General features: G+C 42.0%; 3 protein-coding genes across 14 annotated transcripts in view; 2 read left to right on the forward strand and 1 right to left on the reverse strand.

Annotated features, from left to right (window-relative positions):
* Positions 1 to 1061: 1061 nt before the first annotated feature.
* HSPA5 (heat shock protein family A (Hsp70) member 5) lies at positions 1062 to 5777 on the reverse strand. The gene is made up of 9 exons (XM_032865850.1): positions 5686 to 5777; positions 5385 to 5604; positions 5049 to 5280; positions 4486 to 4623; positions 3848 to 3960; positions 3369 to 3759; positions 2956 to 3193; positions 2438 to 2605; positions 1062 to 1979 (listed from the first exon to the last, which is right to left on the reverse strand). Exons 2-9 carry the CDS (start codon positions 5504 to 5506, stop codon positions 1417 to 1419), a joined length of 1965 nt encoding a protein of 654 aa, XP_032721741.1. The 5' UTR covers positions 5507 to 5604; positions 5686 to 5777; the 3' UTR covers positions 1062 to 1416.
* Positions 5778 to 6124: 347 nt separating this feature from the next.
* On the forward strand, positions 6125 to 13054 carry LOC116872581 (hypoxanthine-guanine phosphoribosyltransferase-like). 2 transcript variants are annotated; one of them, XM_032865851.1, is made up of 2 exons: positions 6125 to 6492; positions 11589 to 13054. In XM_032865851.1, the coding sequence occupies exon 2, from the start codon at positions 11681 to 11683 to the stop codon at positions 12359 to 12361; it is 681 nt and encodes a 226-aa protein (XP_032721742.1). In that variant the 5' UTR covers positions 6125 to 6492; positions 11589 to 11680; the 3' UTR covers positions 12362 to 13054. The 2 variants fall into 2 exon arrangements, with proteins under 2 accessions (XP_032721742.1, XP_032721743.1); XM_032865852.1 differs by lacking the exon at positions 6125 to 6492 and adding an exon at positions 10055 to 10077.
* Positions 13055 to 17110: 4056 nt separating this feature from the next.
* Positions 17111 to 20542, forward strand: part of GAPVD1 (GTPase activating protein and VPS9 domains 1) — a 79730-nt gene continuing 76298 nt past the window's right edge. For all 11 annotated transcript variants that reach the window (XM_032865853.1, XM_032865856.1, XM_032865860.1 and 8 more), the window contains exon 1: positions 17111 to 17212. The gene's annotated coding sequence lies outside the window, so the exon portion shown is untranslated. The remainder of the gene's footprint in view (positions 17213 to 20542) is intronic.

Raw genomic sequence — 20542 nt, forward strand, 5'->3', positions numbered from 1 at the left:
TTAACACCCATGATCCGTCACTCATACCAAGTCTTAGAATAGCAGCTGCAAAGCATTGGTAATAAAAAGCCACTAGAAAGTTTTAAAGGGGAGATCGGAAATTTCAACTACATTCAAGACAACTCCACCCTTGGGCACTGTAAAAATGACCCTTGCCTAGGTAAGAATGTTTACCTTTTCTGTCCCTTTTTAAATTTTTTTTTTTAAAGATTTTATTTATTTATTTGACAGACAGAGATCACAAGCAGGCAGAGAGGCAGGCAGAGAGAGAGGAAGCAGGCTCCTTGCTGAGCAGAGAGCCCGATGCGGGGCTCGATCCCAGGACCCTGAGATCATGATCCAAGCCGAAGGCAGAGGCCTTAACCCACTGAGCCACCCAGGCGCCCCTTTAAATTTTTTTAAGATTTTATTTATTCAACAGAGAGGGAGACTGCTTGTGTGAGCACAAGGTGGGGGGAGCAGAGGGAGGTGGAGAAGCCGACTCTCTGGTGGACAGAGCCTGATCTGGGGTTTAATCCCAGGACCTCAGGATCATGACCTGAGGCGAAGGCAGAGCCCAACTGACTGAGCCACCAGGGCGCCCCTCTTTTAAGATTTTCTATTGTGGGAGTGGGGGTAGGAGGGGTGGTCTGGGGAAGGGGCAGATAGCAAGGAAGATCTCAAGCAGTGTGCTGAGCTGGGAGCTGAAAGGGGCTCAACCTCGTGAGCCCGAGATCATAGCCTGACCCAAAACCAAGAGTAGATTGCTTAGCTCACTGTACCACCCAAGTGTCCCTCCCTACTGCCCTCCCTCTTTTTTTTAAAGATCTGAGGAAGAGGGAAGGGGGGAAGGGGGAAAAAGGTGGAGAAGGAGAGGGACAACCCAACCCCATAACAGAGATCATGACCTGAGCAAGTCAAGTCAGACGCTCAACCGAGACATCCAGGTGTCCCCCACCCCTTTCTTAAACTAGGTTAACGTTAGGCAAATTCCCTGAAAGTGTTAAGACCCCAACCCCCCTCCACACAAGTGAGAATTTAACCTTGAAACAAATGACTTAATTAGAAGCTTATCACAAAAATTAGACCAGTGTAAATAACAAACATTTATTGGTGTCACTTATGGTAGAAAAAGTTCCTACACCAGATGCGCATGACCCAATTGTTAAATAGAACATTTCCAAGGTGAACACACGCCCTAACCCAGCTTTTTTTACCCACGTTTTAAGATCGCCAATTCTTCCGTTCCCCCCACCCCAAGACATGTGAGCAACTGCTAATGAAAAGCAGTAAACAGCCACTTGGGCTATATCATTTTCAACTCCACTCCAAGGTGAAGATTCCAATTACATTCGAGACTTAAGTTCTCTCAATTTTCTCCTAACGAAAGTTCCTGAGTCCAGTATTTACAATATTTAAGCACTAGCAGAGCAGTGTCTACAACTCATCTTTGTCTGCTGGTTCCTCATCACCAGTTGGGGGAGGGCCTGCACTTCCATAGAGTTTGCTGATAATTGGCTGAACAATTTCTTCTAGTTCCTTCTTTTTAGCTTTGAAATCTTCAATGTCAGCATCTTGGTGACTTTCTAGCCATTCAATCTTTTCCTCTACGGCTTTTTCCATGGTCTCCTTATCTTCCGAGGAGAGTTTACCTCCCAGCTTTTCTTTATCTCCAATCTGATTCTTTAGAGAATAGGCATAGCTTTCCAATTCATTTCTGGTGTCAATGCGCTCCTTGAGCTTTTTGTCTTCCTCGGCAAACTTCTCAGCATCATTAACCATCCTTTCAATTTCTTCAGGTGTCAGGCGATTTTGGTCATTGGTAATTGTAATCTTGTTTTTGTTGCCTGTACCCTTGTCTTCGGCTGTCACTCGAAGAATGCCATTCACATCTATCTCAAAGGTAACTTCAATCTGTGGGACCCCACGGGGAGCAGGAGGAATTCCAGTCAGATCAAAAGTTCCCAGAAGGTGATTGTCTTTTGTAAGGGGTCGTTCACCTAGAAGTTATACCAAAAAAAAAAACCCAAAAACCAAAAAACAAAAACTTGTTAGTTGTTACCGACAAACATTAGGGGATCTGGATCCTTGTATTTCAGTCTGTTAGAGCCTACAGTGGCAAGGGCAAGCTTATCAAGCTAGAAGTGGGTCAGTATTGATCTATAAGGAGTAGCAAGCGGGACTATTAAGTTACTACTAACTTTTAATTGAATTTCATCTACAGCATTATCAACATTTCTAGAAGCCAGCTCAGAAGTTATTTTTAAAGGCAAAGCGTGCCAGATAGCAAGGTAAGAACTAGATTTTGGGGCTGACTCTACCAAACTCAACACTAGTCATATTAGGGACCCTGTCTGAAAATAGCAAATATTTCTTTCCTTTCTCATTTCAATAGAATATATTAAGAAAACATCCTTCTCAAAAACATACTAGGTCATTCACGAACGTAGGGTATTACCTTCATAGACCTTGATTGTAACGGTTGGTTGGTTATCAGAAGCTGTAGAAAAGATCTGAGACTTCTTGGTGGGCACCACAGTGTTCCTTGGAATCAGTTTGGTCATGACACCTCCCACAGTCTCAATACCAAGTGTAAGGGGACACACATCAAGCAGTACCAGATCACCTGCAAAGGTCAAGTTAACCAAAGTTAAATTCCAATTCAAGAGTCCAAGAGCACTACTAAGCAGTCTCCTCTGGAACTGTGTAACTTTATCTTCTCCAACTTGCCATTTAATGTGAGGTTCTAATGCAGAATCATTTTAGAAGCACTGAATTCAATATAGCCGCTAATGATCTTGAAACTGAGCCAGGTCTTGTCCTCACTCTATCCTTTACTAGCTGTGAGACCCTGTTGCTCATGTTCTAGTACCTTGTAAAGCAAAAGATAGTTACACTCTTCCCATCAAGCTATTGAAGTACCTATCAAGCTATTGAAGTGAAAGTACTATGGAAGATGCTGTGACAGGGACATACCTGTATCTTGATCACCAGAGAGTACACCAGCCTGGACAGCAGCACCATATGCTACAGCCTCATCTGGGTTGATGCCACGGGATGGCTCCTTGCCATTGAAGAACTCTTTAACCAGTTGTTGAATCTTTGGGATTCGAGTAGAGCCACCAACAAGAACAATTTCATCAATATCAGACTTCTTTAAGTCCGAATCCTCCAGCACCTTCTGGACAGGCTTCATGGTAGAACGGAACAGGTCCTGGAATAGAGAACACAATTACTGTGATGATGCCTATTGTACCTAGATATTGTCTACATACCTAAATACAGTACCCTAAACACAAAGTCTAACTAGATCCCATTAGCAAAGCAAAAAAAACCCAAAAAAACAAAAACAAGACACCCCAAAACAAAACAAAACCCCAAGAACATACCATATTTAGCTCTTCAAATTTGGCCCGTGTCAGAGTCTCAGAGAAGTCTTCTCCTTCATAGAAAGACTCAATTTCAATTCTTGCTTGATGTTGAGAAGACAGGGCCCGTTTGGCCTTTTCTACCTCCCGCCGGAGTTTCTGCACAGCTCTGTTATCTTTTCTAACATCTTTGCCAGTCTTCTTTTTGTAGAGTTTGATGAAGTGTTCCATGACACGTTGGTCAAAGTCTTCTCCACCCAGATGAGTATCTCCATTAGTAGCTACGACTTCGAAGACACCATTATCAATGGTGAGAAGAGACACATCGAAAGTTCCACCACCCAGGTCAAACACCAGGATATTCTTCTCCCCTTCCCTCTTATCCAAGCCATAAGCAATAGCAGCTGCTGTACTGTTAAGAGAAAGAGAAAGAAAAAAAAAATTTAGTTAAGTTTACATTCCCCCGATTTGGAAAATATGCCTTTTGAATTAACACTCACGGCTCATTAATGATCCTCATGACATTCAATCCAGCAATAGTCCCAGCATCTTTGGTTGCCTGTCGTTGGGCATCATTGAAATAGGCTGGTACAGTAACAACTGCATGGGTCACCTAAAAGAATAACAAAAGGTAAGTTAGTGTATTTTATCACACAGTTTACCTCTTATATAAGTTGCACTCAAAACATCACTTTAGGGGCGCCTGGATGGCTGGTTAAGCCTCTGCCTTTGGCTCAGGTCATGATCTCAGGGTCCTGGGATCGGGCCCCACATCAGGATCTCTGCTCACCCGCTTCCCCCGCCTACCCCCCTGCCTACTTGTGATCTCTTTCTGTCAAATAAATAAAATCTTAACAAAACAAAACAAAAGAACACCACTTTAGTTTCTAAGACAATTTGTTTGTTAGGTGTGTATAATAATATGTAATTTTATACCCACGGATTTGCAAGCATTACATGGTAATACATGAAAAGTCCTTGATATTTTGTTTGGCCCACAGTAAAACATCCAAGTAATTAAAACTGATATACATAGATGTCATTCAGATTCAAAATTATTAAAACAATGAAGGCATCTACACAATAAATCAAGAATAGTAAAAATAGAATTACTTGACACCGTTCTAGAAACAGTTACCTTCTTTCCCAAGTAAGCCTCTGCAGTTTCCTTCATTTTGGTGAGAACCATGGCAGAAATTTCTTCAGGAGCAAATGTCTTTGTTTGCCCACCTCCAATATCAACTTGAATGTATGGTTTAGTCTTCTTCTCAACCACCTATTTTACAGAACGATCATTACTTCCAGGCACAGAAGCAAGAACATTGAAACTTAAAAAGAGGGCTGTCTGAGTCCCACTTCCTCCCCCATGGTTTGGTTTACTTTGGTCGCCTGGAACCGCATATTGACTAGAAATAGGTTAAGGAATATGGGTGCCTGACGAAGACAAGCCTCCTCAATTTTAATCAGGCTCTTAATCCTAAACGATGGAGACAGGGCAGTTAACGTGTGAAAGGTTTCTGCCGGCCAAGCTTTCTTCGAGCAAGTTTTGTAACTTACCAAGATTACTCAATAAAAGTTACTACAAACACACTATGTCTGTGCCCTTCCTGTTGTCTCCACCATTTTCCAGCAACTTCTTAATCTTAAACACTCCGACCACAGCCGCCCACCTCCGTTCGGGTGAGGAAAACCCCATCGCACCTTGAACGGCAGGAACTTGATGTCCTGCTGCACGGACGGGTCGTTCCACGTGCGGCCGATGAGCCGCTTGGCGTCGAAGACCGTGTTCTCGGGGTTGGAGGTGAGCTGGTTCTTGGCTGCGTCGCCGATCAGACGCTCCCCTTCCGGAGTGAAGGCCACATAAGACGGCGTGATGCGGTTGCCCTGATCGTTGGCGATGATTTCCACGCGGCCGTTCTTGAACACCCCGACGCTGGCAGAGAAAAATCACCAAGAACGCCTGGAATCAGCACCGTGATTCTCACAGTGGCCCAGGAGGCCACGCCCCATACCCCCCTTTCCAGAAACCCCACTCACCAGGAGTAGGTGGTCCCTAGGTCGATGCCCACTACCGTGCCCACGTCCTCCTTCTTGTCCTCCTCCTCGGCCCGCGCCGCGCCGAGCAGCAGCAGCACCGCAGCCACCAGGGACAGCTTCATCTTGCCGGCGCCGTAGGCCAGTCGGTCAGCAGGCTGGCAGGACGTCACAGGCAATCCAGCCACAGGCCACAACACCCGAGCGCACCGAGGTTACTGATCTGAAGGTACAGGGCCCGGGGTCAGCAGGCAAAGCAGACAAGGCGAAGGGCAGGTCCGGAAAGACAGGCCGCGGCGCTTACCTCTCAGACTCACAAAAAAACCCCAAGTTGATGAGCCTGTGATGTCTCAGCCAGCGTCGACCGCGCCGTCGCCGAGGCCGCTTATATACCCTCCCCCCAGCCCCGTCGTGGAGGCCACCGATTGGCGAAGGCCCTGCTCGTTGGAGGCCGCTGATTGGTCCAGGCCACCAAGCTGGCCGCCGCCGATTCGAAGCGGCCTCCTCCGCAACAAACGTCACCGCTCCGCCCCCTCGGCGGACTCATTGGCTGCTGGCCGCACCCGACAGCCACCAATGGGAGGCAACATCCGCTCCAGGCGCAGGCCCCACTGGTTCAGCAGCTGCCGATCCCTCATGCGACCTCTCACCCGGAGGCCGTTTCCGCAGGTAACGGCAGAAGTCCCGCCTTCTACGCTGGGCCCTGGGGGGCAGAGGCTAGTGTGCTGTGCGTGATTCCCTCGAGGCGGTGGGATTTGGCTCTTTTGCTTCTGGTTCTCCCCTGTCTGCTTGTCCCTCCTCCGTCCTTCATCTTGAAGCGGGAAGCGGCTCTTCCTGTTCCCAGCTTCCAACCCGTCCCAGGCAGGCAGGTCTCAGCGTAGATGCTGTGATCACCTCAGAAGAAATTTCTTTGCCCTTTATAGCCGCTACGGTTCTGGGGTGTCGGAGCCTCAGGGCTCTTTGTTGTTCTCCAGCCCGCAGCCCTCGAGCTGGGTCCTGGCCGGAGCACCGCTCGGCCGCAGATCGTGGCTCCTAGCCATTCTGTCGGCCCTGCTCTCCCTAGCCACCTATCTTTATTTATACTAGGCTGTCCACATTGCCCTACCCCACGGTAAGTCACAGGCCTGGCCAAAGTAACTGCCTCCTCGCCCCGAGTCCCCACCCCGGTGTGGCAGCCCTTTCCTGAAGAGCTTACTAATGCCATCGCTCCCACCTTGGGATGTACCATTTTTCTAGCTCTCCTTCTCTGCTCATCTTTTTTTTCTTTTTTTTTTTTCCTTTGTGGCCCCGATTATCATTATCATTTATCATTTGATTATCATTTGCAAGGTCTTCCCCGTCCTTTATTCTTGATACCTTTCTAACTTCACTCTTCCTGGAAAAGGTCAGAGTGTGCTTGAACCCATTTGATAGACAAAGACTTTTTGAGATTGCCCTTACTCTTGTATAACAACCTGTAGCAAAAAATAATAGAGGCTGCTGTTTACTGTAGACTTACTATGTGCCAACCATTGTTTGGTTTCCTATGCCATTCGGCCCTTACAGTTTAATACTTGAATTTCCCGTTTTCCACATGAGAAAATCGGGACTGAAATATTAAATAAGTAGCTTAAAGTCATAGAGCTGGTGAGTGATGCACTTAGAATTGATATCCAAGTCAGCTTGGCTTCTTAGCCAATGCTCTCAGTTTTGTTTTTTTTTTTTTAATCACTTAGTTCATTCAACAAATCTTTTTGGAGGACCTGCTATGGACTGATACAAAATATTTTGAGAGCTTACAAAAATGCATGGGACTTTATCATAGGAACTGATGACTCCAGTATTTTTCCACTAAATGTATTCTTGAGATTCTTGGTATTCATCATACCTTGTCCAAATAGGACTGAAACATCTTACACAGGGTTTACTAAGATGTTCAGCTTAGGAGTCAGTACTCAAGAATTTTTCCTTTCTCCTTCACTGCTTCTCAGAGGTTATGCTGGTGACTCAGGATTGACTATTGAAGTTGCATCACCCGTCTTACAACAGGGCTTGTAATACTGCCGTAATACTGACCCTCTGTAGGTTGCATCAGTCCATTATTAAGATAGAAATTACCATCCAGCCACTTTACAGCTTCATATCATTTCAAACAAACTTTGTATACGTAACATCTATTTCCCTTAAAAGCAAAGCTCTCAGTTTCAGCCTTGTCATTGATAGATGGAGTAATCTTTTGCAACTCTTTTTCCTAAGATTTAGATAAGTGGTATTTGGCTAACTCCCAAAGGGAATGAGTATATTGGTGGTTGTAATATCTTTTTAAAACCAAGTGTATTAGGTATATGTTACTGTATAACCCAAAGTGTGGTCTTTTATGGATTGAATAGAAAAATGCATAGATAAATCTAGTTTCCTGAATGTTAAATGCCAATAATAGTATTGGTGCCAAGTTATCAGTACTTAACTAAGCACTAGACACTTTGCTAAACACTTTATGTGCATTATCTTTCAACTTTTATGAAAGCGTTTTTTTAAACCCTTATTTTAGAGCTAAGGAATGTGGAGAAGCCCCAAGAGGTGAAGAAACTTGCCCAGGAGATTACACAGCTAAAATAGAGAGCCAGGATTTGAGCCTTGGCAATTTGATTTTTAATTTCTGTGGTTTAGATTATTATCCTGAGCTTTGGGTTTATAAGATTGATACCTCATTTAGGGTATAGAGTAGTTACATAGTTTACAAATATTTTGATGAGTGTATCCCATCAAAATCTACAATCTACAAAATCAAAATCTACAATCTACAAAAATCTACAAATGTAGATTTTTATCCAGTAATTTAAACCAGCTCGTTTGACTTAACGCTCTTATGGGTAAGAAAATAGATTTCTATTTCCCATCTGATCTCAGCTAAGCAGAGTTAGGACTGATCAGGATTGGATGTCATTTAGCTCTTAAATCTTCCTTTCTGAAAGGGAATTATAGGCATACAACAGGAAGGAAAAGGAAAAGACGTATGTAATTGACAAATTGAATGTTTAGAACCTGATAACAGAATTTTCCACATCCTCTGTTGGGGAGAACATTCAGCTAAAAGATAAGGTACATGACCTTGGGGAACAAACCTACCAGAGCCTCAGTATTTTTATCTGTTGTATGTCAGGGATTTCTGTCCTATTGGCTTTAGCAGCTTGTTTCAAGGATCAGATAAGATACTGTATATAAAAGTCTGTGGGAAGTTGTAGGGTAATAGGAACGCTATTAATCATGTGACTATACTATGAGAAGAAATTTTAGAAGCTCTTCAAGAAACCCATCTAGTGAGAATGAATTTTCAAGATTTCTTTCAATGGGAAATAATGTGTGGTAATTATGTTGAATTTGACATATTTTTGGAAATATTTTTTAAGTGCTCTAATTACTCTCTTATATGGTTAGATAGATGTCTTTTTTATTAAGAGACTCAGCCCTTAGAACCCTGAGCCTCCCTTTTCTTAGAGCATTTACTTCAAGAAAACTCTGATTGTAGGAGTGCCTGGCTGGCTCAGTCAGTAGAACATGTAGCTCTTGATCTTGGGGTTGTAATGTGAGATCTTGGAGTCCCACACTGGGTGTAGAGGTTACTTTAAAAAAATAAAATCTTAAAAAAAAAAAAAAAGAAAAGAGAGACTGGCCCTTAACTTTTATTAAACAAGTGAGGAGTAAAACAAAAGTATCTTCCTGACACCTGAGCCAGGAACAGTACTAGGTATAAATCATGTAGCTTTTTTGTGTTTATGTGAGCTTTTGAAAGTGCAATGTGTTATGCAATTAGTTTTCTTTGTCTTGACTTTTTTTTTTTTTAAGGATTTTATTTATTTGACAGAGAAAGGGAGCACAAGCAGGGGGAGCTGCAGAGAGAGAGGGAGAAGCAGGCTCCCCACTGAGCAGAGAGCCCAACTAGGGGCTTTTAGGAACCCGGGATCATGATCTGAGCTGAAGGCAGACGCTTAATCGACTGAGCCACAGAGGTGACCCTTGACTTTTTAAAAGAGAATTTTCTGATTAATAGGGAACCCTCCCCACACACAAATGAGAAGCTACAAATAGTGCATCTTCTTCCCTTTTTTTTTTTTTTTTTAAGATTTTATTTATTTATTTGTCAGAGAGAGTGAGCCCAGGCAGAGTGGCAGGCAGAGGCAGAGGGAGAAGCAGGCTCCCTGCTGAGCAAGGAGCCCAATGTGGGACTCGATCCCAGGATGCTGGGATCATGACCCGAGCCAGAGGCAGCAGCTTAACCAACTGAGCCACCCAGACATCCCAATAGTGCATCTTCTTTACTCCCCCTGCTCCCCTGGTGGAAGACATTTAGGAAGGCATGCTGTGTCAGTGTGATTGAGAGAAAAGCACATGAGGTTTGGAAGCATAAAAACTAGTTATAGTTCTAACACTGAACGAGCTATGATTAGGGCAAGTCACTTAATCTCTCTGAGGCTCTGTTAAGTAGTGTGTGAAATGTATACAATTTTGCTTCCTCACAAGGCTGTTGTTATGATAAAGGTATTTTATTGTTTTTTTTTTTTATTTTTTATGGTTTTTTTTTTTTTTTAAGATTTTTATTTGAGGGAAAGCAGGCCAAGCGGTGGGAGAGGCAGAGGGAGAAGCAGACTCCCCTGTGAGCAGGGAGCCCGACGTGGGGCTCCATCCCACGACCCTGGGACCATGACCTGAGCGGAAGGTAGATGCTTAACAAACTGAGCCACCCAGGCGTGCCTGTATTTGATTGACTGAAGCCTTTTCATTTTACAGAGAAAATATTTTAATTTTTCTTCTGTTTTAAATTTTCTGTTGAAGTAAAATAAGCTACTAAGTATAAAGAGCTACCTCTATAGAACCTGAATGATATTTGAGTGACAATATGTATCCTAAATATCTAAATTTTTAAAATAGGGGTGTCTGCCTGGCTCAGTCAGAGGAGTGTGCAACTTCAAGCCCCACGTTAGCTGTAGCAATTACTTAAATAAATAAATGCTTAAAAATAAATTAAAATAGGAAATTATGTATGTGGTTCAAAATCCAAAGGGTACAATGTATAATATACAATGAAAATAAGTCTGCCTGCCACGCTACCCCAGCCTTACTTCTCTACTGGTAAATATAACCACCATCACCACTTTCTTGTGTAGCCTAGAGAGGTTTTATTCATATTCATATGCAGTGTGTGTGTGTGTGTGTGTGTGTGTGTGTATTCCTAATTTAAAAATAGTGATGGAGAATGCTACATACATGGTTCTGTTTTCATCCAGTTAACTATATTTCTTGGAGATTGTCACAAATCCACTGCCTCTTTTTTTTTTTTTTTTTAATGGCAATAGTAGCTACCCTTAATTGGATATTTACTATGTGCTGGATGTTTTACATATCTTAACTTTTTTTTATTATAAATTGCAATGTGAATACAGAAAAGTACATGAAATGCAAGTATACAGTTTAATGAATAGTCATTAATAATATTTGTTATTTAATATGACCATAATTTTAAATATTATGCTATAACATATATAATAAATGCTATAATTATAGAATTATAAACATAAAAATAATTTTATAATTTAATCAATAAGATAAATCCCTAGGTATTCAATGTCCAAATTAAGAGAAAGAATGTTGTCAGCACCAAGAAGTCCTCACTTTTTCACCCCAGCTGATCCTAATTCCTCTTCCATAAAAAAAGTTAACTTTTCTTTATTGTTCCAGTCTTTAGAATTTTACCATTTATCATATTAGCTTCTGTCTTAATGAATTACTATAGCTTGATATCCAGTAGAACATGTTCTTCCACCTTACGAGTGTCTTTTGCTTTTCTTGGTACTTGTATTTCCATATAAACTTTAGAATTAGCTTGTCAAGTTGGCAAAACAAACCTATTATATATTGTTAAGTAAGAAAAGTAAGTTATTTAACAGTATGATAATACTATGCCATTATTTTTAAATACGCTTTACAAGGTCTTAAATCTCAATTTCTATATTCTAGAATTTTTAAAAAATTGCATGAATTTAGTATTTAATATTTATTGGAAATGAATAATTTTGTTTTGAAATGATAAATTATGTTACTTCAAGATGATGAAATGTGGCTATTAAAATTTTTGATACCTATGATTTTCAAAGAGTAAATTTTAAGTATGTTACTTTTTTGTCTACATTTTCTTGTTATTTAAAAAAAAAAATCCTGTTTATCTATCAGGAATTTACTGAGCTTGAAAAACCTTTGAGAACTAAAACTAAAAGTAATACAGAAGAGAACTGCCCTCAGTCCACGCACCAGCCAGCTCCGTTATGGCAACCCGAAGCCCCAGCATTGTGATTAGTGATGATGAACCAGGTTATGACCTAGATTTATTTTGTATACCTAATCATTACGCTCAGGATTTGGAAAAGGTGTTTATTCCTCATGGATTAATTATGGACAGGACGGAACGGCTTGCACGAGATGTGATGAAGGACATGGGAAGCCATCACATCGTAGCCCTCTGTGTGCTCAAGGGGGGATATAAATTCTTTGCTGACCTGCTGGATTACATTAAAGCACTGAACCGAAATAGTGATAGATCCATTCCTATGACTGTAGACTTTATTAGACTGAAAAGCTACTGTAATGACCAGTCAACAAGGGACATAAAAGTAATTGGTGGAGATGATCTTTCAACTTTAACTGGAAAGAATGTCTTGATTGTTGAAGATATAATTGAAACAGGCAAAACAATGCAAACCTTGCTTTCCTTGGTCCAGCAGTATAATCCAAAGATGGTCAAGGTTGCAAGTTTGCTGGTGAAAAGGACTCCTCAAAGTATCGGATACAGACCAGACTTTGTTGGATTTGAAATTCCAGACAAGTTTGTTGTAGGATATGCCCTTGACTATAATGAATATTTCAGGGATTTGAATCATGTTTGTGTCATTAGTGAAAGTGGAAAAGCAAAATACAAAGCCCAAGATGAGAGTTCTGGAAGCATCTAGAGTCCCATTTAAATCAATAGTAAAATGGTTAAATGTTCTAGTTCTGTGGCCAGCTGCTTAGAGGGGCTTCTTGCATGTATCTTCTAAGAATTTTATCTGTTTGGTATGTTTGTTAGAAAAGTCATTTGCTGCATTCCTAAAGTCTTTATTTGCACTATGAGCCTCTAGAGTATCAGTTCCGTTTGGGTGGATTGTTTAATTTACGAATGAAAAATCTCTTCAACCACACCACTGTTGGATGAAAATATTGAAATTGTATTTGTCGGAAACATTTAAAGAGAAGATATATTCATTTTTAATTGGCATTTTAATTTTTATGTATTCAGGAAAAAAACAGAAGTAATTGAATATTGTTGATTATGCCACTGTGTTTAAAGAAGCAGTCAGTTTTTGTATCAATGATAGCATTTAAGAGGCATTGTTTTGTTGGATAAACCATGTGTCCTTGAATTATTTTAGTGTTTCAGTAGTATTAACTGTATTTTTCTGCTTGTTCAGATTATTTCTGGTGAATCTTTGTCAACAGTTTATTTTAAATACAAATCAGTAAATTCCAAAATACCTAAAACAATAAAAGTAATACGAGAGAACATCAAAGGTCAGTGAAAGATAAGTTTAAGATACATTACATTGGGGTGCCTGGGTGGCTCAGTTGCTAAAGGGTCTGCCTTCAGCTCAGGTCATGATCTCAGGGTCCTGGGATCGAGTCCCATGTTGGGCTCTCCACTTACTGGTGACTCTGCTTCTCCCTCTGTGACCTCTATTGCTTTCACTGTCTCTCAAATGAATGAATAAAATCTTATAAAAAAAGATATAATTACATAAAGATATTTCATACGTTATAGTCATAGGTTAAAACGAATACAAGTAATATACCAAAATGTGATGTTGTGTTAACATGACAGCTCCCATCAGTCTGGACATGCCTGATACTGATAGAAAGATAAGGTATTTTTTTGTTTTGCTTTGTTTTGTTAAGGCTTGAACTCATGACCCTGAGATCAAGAGTCGGGCACTTACCAGCTAAGCCACCAAGAACACCTCGGAAGGATGAGGTTTATAGTAGATTTCACTGTGCTGAAGTACAAGTTGCCTAATTTATGACTCTGTTCTACAGGCGTCTTTTTCCTCATTTTCAGTATTCTCAAGTTTCAGGCTTTTATCTGTTGCCCTCAACTTAGCCAATAATTAAACATTCTTTAGCAAATGTTACAAAATCATATTGACTGAATTGCCTGGGCCTTGGAAGAATCCCCAGGTGAATGAGGGGCCCTAAATCATAATCTCCATCAACTTCATAGTATCTCCACCTCTGAGTGCTGCTACTATTTCTGAGCCTGCCAGTGGGGGCCAGTGTAGGACAACCAAGGGCCCAGAATATGGAGTAAGGTTATGCTTGTAGTCTTGTCCTTTGCTTGCAACTGGGCTGTTCCAAAGGGCAAAAAGCATTTTATAAAGAAATACTATCTGCCACCTGTGTCAAATAGCTTCCCTGAATGTGTTTCTGGATTTTTTTGTTGTCGTTTTACAGATTGCCAGAGCTTAAAAAAAAAAAAAGTTTTCCCTTAAATATTTTTTGAACTATGTTAAAAAAAAAATCGTTAGTTCACATTTTATCTTTTTGTTATTCAGAATGTACAGTCAACCTAAATGTCAAACTCAATAGGGGATGCCAGATCAACTATGGTAGGTGATACTATGGAAATAGTGTGCAAAGTTTCAAAGCTGAGGTAGATTTTTATGTAGTGATATGGAATGAAGCTCAATTTATTTTTAAATGAAAAGAACAGAATGGTATGTACAATGTGATCCTATTTGTGTTAAACCCCTCCCCCACAGTCTAGACAGATACCTACCACTGACAAGAGTGTCTCCCTCTGGGTGGAATTGGACAGGAATCAAGAGGATTTTCTTGACTTCATTGTATACATCTTTTAAGGTCAAGAATTTCTGTATTACTTGTTTGAAAATGAATTTTAGAAAAGAAATTTAGTGAATGTAATGGTTCAGTTAGCTTTTAGCATTGAATTTTTTTTTTTTTAAAGAGTTGTACTTATTTTGAAAGAGAGAGAGCATGAGCAGGGGGGAGGGGCAGAGGGAGAAGAAGATCCCACTGAGCAGGGAGCTCGATTTGGGGCTCCATCCCAGGACACTGAGACTATGACGAGAGCCAAAGGCAGATGCTCAACCAACAGAGCCACCGAGGCACTCCAGGAACTTTTTTTTTTTTAAATTCTGAGTTTGTCAGTGCGCTCTGATTCTGCAGCAAAGTAGTTTTATGGAGAGTATGGAGTTAGAAATCTGAAAAACAGAGCTCTAATCAAGATCAGTATGAATTTTGTAACTACGGATATGTAACTTCATGTCCGTGTATACCAGGGAAGGCTGAGAGGCGTAGTGGAAAGAGCTTTAGCCAGGGTTCACTCTTTATTCATCCCATTCATTAAAAAAAGGAACGAAAATATGTATTACATCATAGGTGGTATGTCAGGTTCCAGAGGGACAGTGGTAAATAAGATGGGGTTCTGTGCCCTCCGAGGTCACTTTATTGATTTTGAGCATCTGTTCACCTCTTGAGTTCATTTCTCCATGCGTTAAAGGTGTCGAGAATACCACCTGCCACATATTCCACAAGAATTACTGTTGTAGAGGCACCTGGGTGGCTCAGTCGGTTAAATATCTGCCTTTGGCTCAGGTCATGATCCCAGGGTCCTGGGATCAGGCCCCATATCCCGCTCCCTGCTCAGCCAGAAATCTGCTGCTTCCTCTCCCTTGGCTCCTCCCCCCGCTCATGCTCACCATCTTTCTCCCTCTCTCTCTCTTTCTGTCTCTCAAATAAATAAAATCCTTTTTTAAAAAAAGAATTGCTGTTGTAGTGATCCATTGTTCTAATGTGGGGGTTGTGTTCCTGGGGTGTGCTGTGGGGGGAAAAAGTGGAAAACTGCCTATTTAGTTCAACCTCTTGATTTACAGATGGCAGAGTAGGGTTCAGAATGATTGACCATCCCAGTGCTCTTTCTACAACCCTCAGGAGCTTTTTGCAACTTTTAGGGTCCTTTCTTCCTCTCTCCCATGGCAAGTGTGCTCCAAGCCCATCTAGAGTACTCAGTGTTAAGTGAAAGCAAACCTTGAATGTGTTCAAGTTTTGCTCAGGCTGGGTTTTTCCTTAGCAATCCTGACATGCCATCTTCCTTATTAAAATCCAGCCATCCAGTAACTCCCAACTATCATATCTTACAGTCATGGCCCCTCAACTCGATGAAAACTTTCTCAGGGGTTCTCATAGAGCTTTCTACCTTAGCTTATTATTATGATCCTTAATCTGTGTGAGTTATCCTCATGGTCCTTTGGGCAATGCTTTAAAACAGAGCTTGTAAGTAGTCTTTCAACTGAATTCCTCAACCAGTTGAATGACAATATGATAGTCATAATACCTGACCAGCTAACTGTAGAATGCTATCATGCTAAGAAAATGAGGCAATAAATAGCAAATTTTGACAATTTTTAAGTGTAATACATCAAGGAGGATGACTAAATGAAAGCAATGTAGGAGCTGATTCACATTTGAAATAGCTGGAAAACTGAATATTACTTTTTTTTTTTTTTCCGGTTTGGAGAGCCCCAGTGATGGAGGATATAATCGTTGTTTTCAGTTTTTTGAAAGGCTGTAAAATGGAAAACATTGTATATTGTTCCAGACATCAGAACTTCTAGCACTGGAAGGAGGTAAAAGGGAAGCCGATTTCACCCAAGGCAGAACTTTCTAACCTTTAGAGCTGTCCATCAGTGGAGCGGGCTATCTCACTTGAGATAGCTCCCTGAAATTGGAACTGTGGAAATAGAAGTTGGAAGAGGGGGCGCCTGGGTGGCTCAGACGTTAAGTGTCTGCGCTCTGGTGGGGTCATGATCTCCCGGGGCTGGGATGGAGCTACAGTTCCGGCTCCTGGCTCAGGGGGGAGTCCATTTCTCTTTCTGCCTCTGGCCCCTGCTCCTGCTCTCTCTCTCTCAAATGAATAAATAAAATCTTAAAAAAAAAAAAAAAAAGAGAGAAAGTTGGAAGATCATTACATGGAATGTACAAGAGCGAATTCCTGCCTGGGCAGGAGTTAGACTAATACCCTATAACGTGTCTTCCAATTCTAAAGTTTCTATGACTGTTCAGCTCTGTTAACTTGACGTTTGACTATACCTGAGTTATTTTTGTAAAATAAAATTTTATCAGATAAATCAGCCAACTTAAAAAACTGTATGGTCAAATTCACAGTAAGTAAAAGGATAAAACGAGGACTGGGAAATCAAGTTTAAGACTGAAAATCCCGATACCATTGAAGGCCACTTACAAAACTTTTAACAGAAAGGTGGAGGTGCTGTGTCTGTGCGTGCGCGCGCGCGTGAGTCGAGTCATGTGTCCGGGGCAAGTGACACTTGTAACCGAAGATGTTAATGTTCTAAATTCTTTTCTTTACACGGACTTGCACAGGCGTGTTTTTCACACCCAGCAGCAACCTGCGCAGAAGCAAGGTCGCGGGTCAGTTGAGGAACGGTTTTCCGGAAGGCGCTTCGCGGTACCGCAGACGCCCCCGAACGCTCCAGCGGGTGGCTGACGGTGCGGGCTAAAACCGAAGGGCCGCTTTGGCCGCCCGGGCGAACCACCAGTCCCAGGGGCCCCCGCGGCGCTGCGCACGCGCCATGGCGTGGCGGCAGCGCCGCCGCAGGACGCAGGGAAGCCAGCTAGCGAGCAGTGGCGGCGGCGGCGGCAGCGGCGGTGGCAGTTCGCGGCGACGGCGGCGATTCCGAGGCCGAGTGGCGGTGCGGCGAGACCTGGGTGCCCTCCTTCGTGTGATCCCCGTGGTGAGTGCGCGTCTCCGGTTAAGTCGCGCGGAGTGCGCGGCTCGCTGCCTGGCGGCCGGGCTGGTCTGGCCTAGGGCCGCAGCCTGCGCCTAATGGCCGGGCCACCCAGTGCAGATGACCCCTGGGCCCTGGCCCCTTCCCTCCCGTGTCGGTGGAAGTAGGGTTAGGGGGACACACGGTTAGGCCCAGGGGACAGATGTGGCGGCGCCCGCGGGCCAGGGCGGCCTGGGGCAGACGAGAGGGAGGGACGCGTGGGGGATGGGATGGGAACGGACCGAAGAACGGCGAGGCGGCTTCAGGTGGAGAACTGAGCACAGGAGGCGAGAGGGAGGTGGAATATCTTCTGAGTGACGCTAGTGAAGGTGTCATGCTTCGGGGATTCCTGACAAGCTGGACTCCTGGGTCTGGGGGCAGCCCAGCTTCGAAAAACACACACCCAGTATACTTGGCATCTTTCTACCTGCTGTTGAATGTCTTGGAATTGAGAGACTGGTGGTTGCTTCCATCTCCTTTTTCTTCAACTTCACCTTTTATTGACTGTCAAATTTAAATGGGTGCTGGCTGGGCAAACCATAGAAATAAACAGTGTTCTGTGTATAAGTCTGTGGGAAAACAGGCATGGTGATATGTTCAGATGAGAGCTAGGCCAAGGGAGGAATCTTTATTTTAAAATTTGTGACAGAAGTCAGTTTGAGCACAGCTTTGAACTAGAAAGGATTTTAACCTGGGATTTCACCATTTGGTGGATTTTTATAGGGGATTTTTGAACTAGAATGGGGATAAAATCACATCTATTTTTATTACCTGGGAACTAATTTTTAGTTCTTTCAATTATGAATGTAGGCAACAAACCACAGTGGAATTAGCAATGCCTGTGACTTTGTCACCAATAAAAATTATAAATTTTTTGTATCATGTTTACACTTTTTGCAGATCTCTCAATATCTTTTATGCTTATATATTTTTCGAATTTATAGCATTATTAGATACATTGTTAGATCTTGTTATTTAATGTGATGATAAAGCCACACATATATTAACAAGTCATGATTTTTAAATAACAGTTCCATATAATTGGTTTCTTTCATGATTTCATATATTTAGTTGTTTAAAAGCAATCTGAGGGGTGCCTGGTTGGCTGAGTTGGTAGAGTGTGCAACTCTTGATCTCAGGGCTGTGAGTTCAGGCCCCACATTGGGTGTTGAGATTATAATCAAATCAATAAAATCAAAATCAAAATCTGAGAGTCCATAGGCTTCATCAGACTACCAAAAAGATCCGTGGTACAAAAAAGATGAAGAACTCCTGAGGTAGAAGTAAGTGTTTGTTGATCTATAAATTGGACTGAAAGATATTTGAATCTTTTTTTTTTTTTTAAAGAAAGAAGACAAAGCAGATAGGATTATAGCATAGATAAAGAGGGAATTTTATACACAGAAGTGAAAGAAGATTTGGCTGAGTCAGAGTAATAATTTTGAAAGATAGACTGTAGATACTTCATTCAGGGTCCTGGGGAATCAGCAAAATAGTCTGAGGAAAAAAGGGAAGTGAATACTTTGGCTCTTAGATGTTTGTAGGAAGGCACCGCCTAGTTCTAAGTGGTTGAAGCCTTCTAAGCTCTTGTGTAAGCCTGTGAAAAGAAATTTTAATGTGTGCTGGTTTTCTTCAAATCATATAGGTAGTGTGACTTTTAAAGAGAGAGATACTCTTTTTTTTTTTTTTTTAAGATTTTATTCATCTGAGGGGGAGAGAGACAAAAATGAGTTTGGGGGAGGGGCAGAGGAAGAAGCAGACTTCCCTTTGCGCAGGGACTTGGGCGGAAGTGGGGCTCCATGTGGGGGTTGATCCCAGGACCTGGGGATCATGACCTGAGCCACCCAGGTGCCAAAGAGGGGGATATTCTAATTATTTTTAATCTTTAAGAAAAAAACACATGATCTCTCTTCAGATATATTTTCCTGTTGCTGCTATTCTTTTCTTTTTTTTTTTTTTTTAAGATTTTATTTATTTATTTGACAGAAATCACAAGTAGGCAGAGAGGCAGGCAGAGAGAGAGGAGGAAGCAGGGTCTCCGCAGAGCAGAGAGCCCGATGCGGGGCTCGATCCCAGGACCCTGGGACCATGACCCACTTTAACCCACTGAGCCACCCAGGCGCCCCTCTGCTATTCTTTTCATATATGATAGAAAGTAAACGTGCAGGTGATAGAGTTGGGAGAATTGGTAAATCGTTTTCTCAAAATTCAATTTTGAATTCTTACAGTTCAGTTTCATTTTAGCATCAGACTTCTCACTGACGGATCACTGTTGACATTTCTTTAGAATGTGTGGGACTTGAAATTTGCAACTGTTTGTAAAACACCTGTCAATACCTTGTGTGAGATTTTTTTTCCTCTAAAATAATAGCAATAGTGGGAAAACCATTGCAGCAAACTTTTTTTTCCCTGGAAAAAATAAAGCAGGGTATGGAAAAGTGAAGAAGAGTATTTTATGAAAAGATATTGGAGCTGAAATAGTTTATTCTGAATTGAACTCACCATATGACAAAATCAGTGCCAGGGAGAGATATTGCCTGGTACTTTCTGTGTCCTTATGCTGCCTCCCTTATCATTCTTTGTTCCCTGCCCCTTTATTTTTTTTAATAGCATGTATCTGTCTGATACCATATTATTTGTAAATTAGTTTTTAAAATTTTTGCCTCCCCATTAGAATGTTAGGTCTGTGAGAATAGTGACTTTGTCTTTGGCACAGTGCTGGAATAGTGGCTGGCACATAACAGGTACTCAGTAAATACATGATGAATGAGTAAATGAGTTAATTTATAAGACCTAGGTTATTTATTTCTAGGAATAAAATACCTATTTTAAAAATCTTACAGATAGGGGTGCCTGGGTGGCTCAGTGGGTTAATCCTGTGCCTTCTGCTCAGGTCATGATCTCAGGGTCCTGGGATTGAGCCCCTCAACGGGCTCTCTGCTCGGCGGGGAGCCTCTTTCCCTCTCTCTCTTTGCCTGCCTCTCTGCCTACTTGTGATCTCTCTCTGTCCAATAAATAAATAAAATCTTAAAAAAAAAAGTCTTACAGATAGTATTATGTATGCCGGTTGAATCTGAACCTTTTCATCTTACATTTTTTTGTTTTGTTTTGTTTTTAAGATTTTATTTATTTATTGACAGATAGAGATCACAAGTAGGCAGAGAGGCAGGCAGAGCGAGAGAGAGGAGGAAGCAGGCTCCCCGCTGAGCAGAGAGCCTGACGTGGGGCTCGATCCCAGGACCCTGGGATCATGACCTGAACCGAAGGCAGAGGCTTCAACCCACTGAGCCACCCAGG

This window comes from Lontra canadensis, unplaced genomic scaffold, assembly GCF_010015895.1.
Source record: "Lontra canadensis isolate GAN:19392208 unplaced genomic scaffold, GSC_riverotter_1.0 scaffold30, whole genome shotgun sequence".
NCBI classification, from domain to species: Eukaryota; Metazoa; Chordata; class Mammalia; order Carnivora; family Mustelidae; genus Lontra; species Lontra canadensis.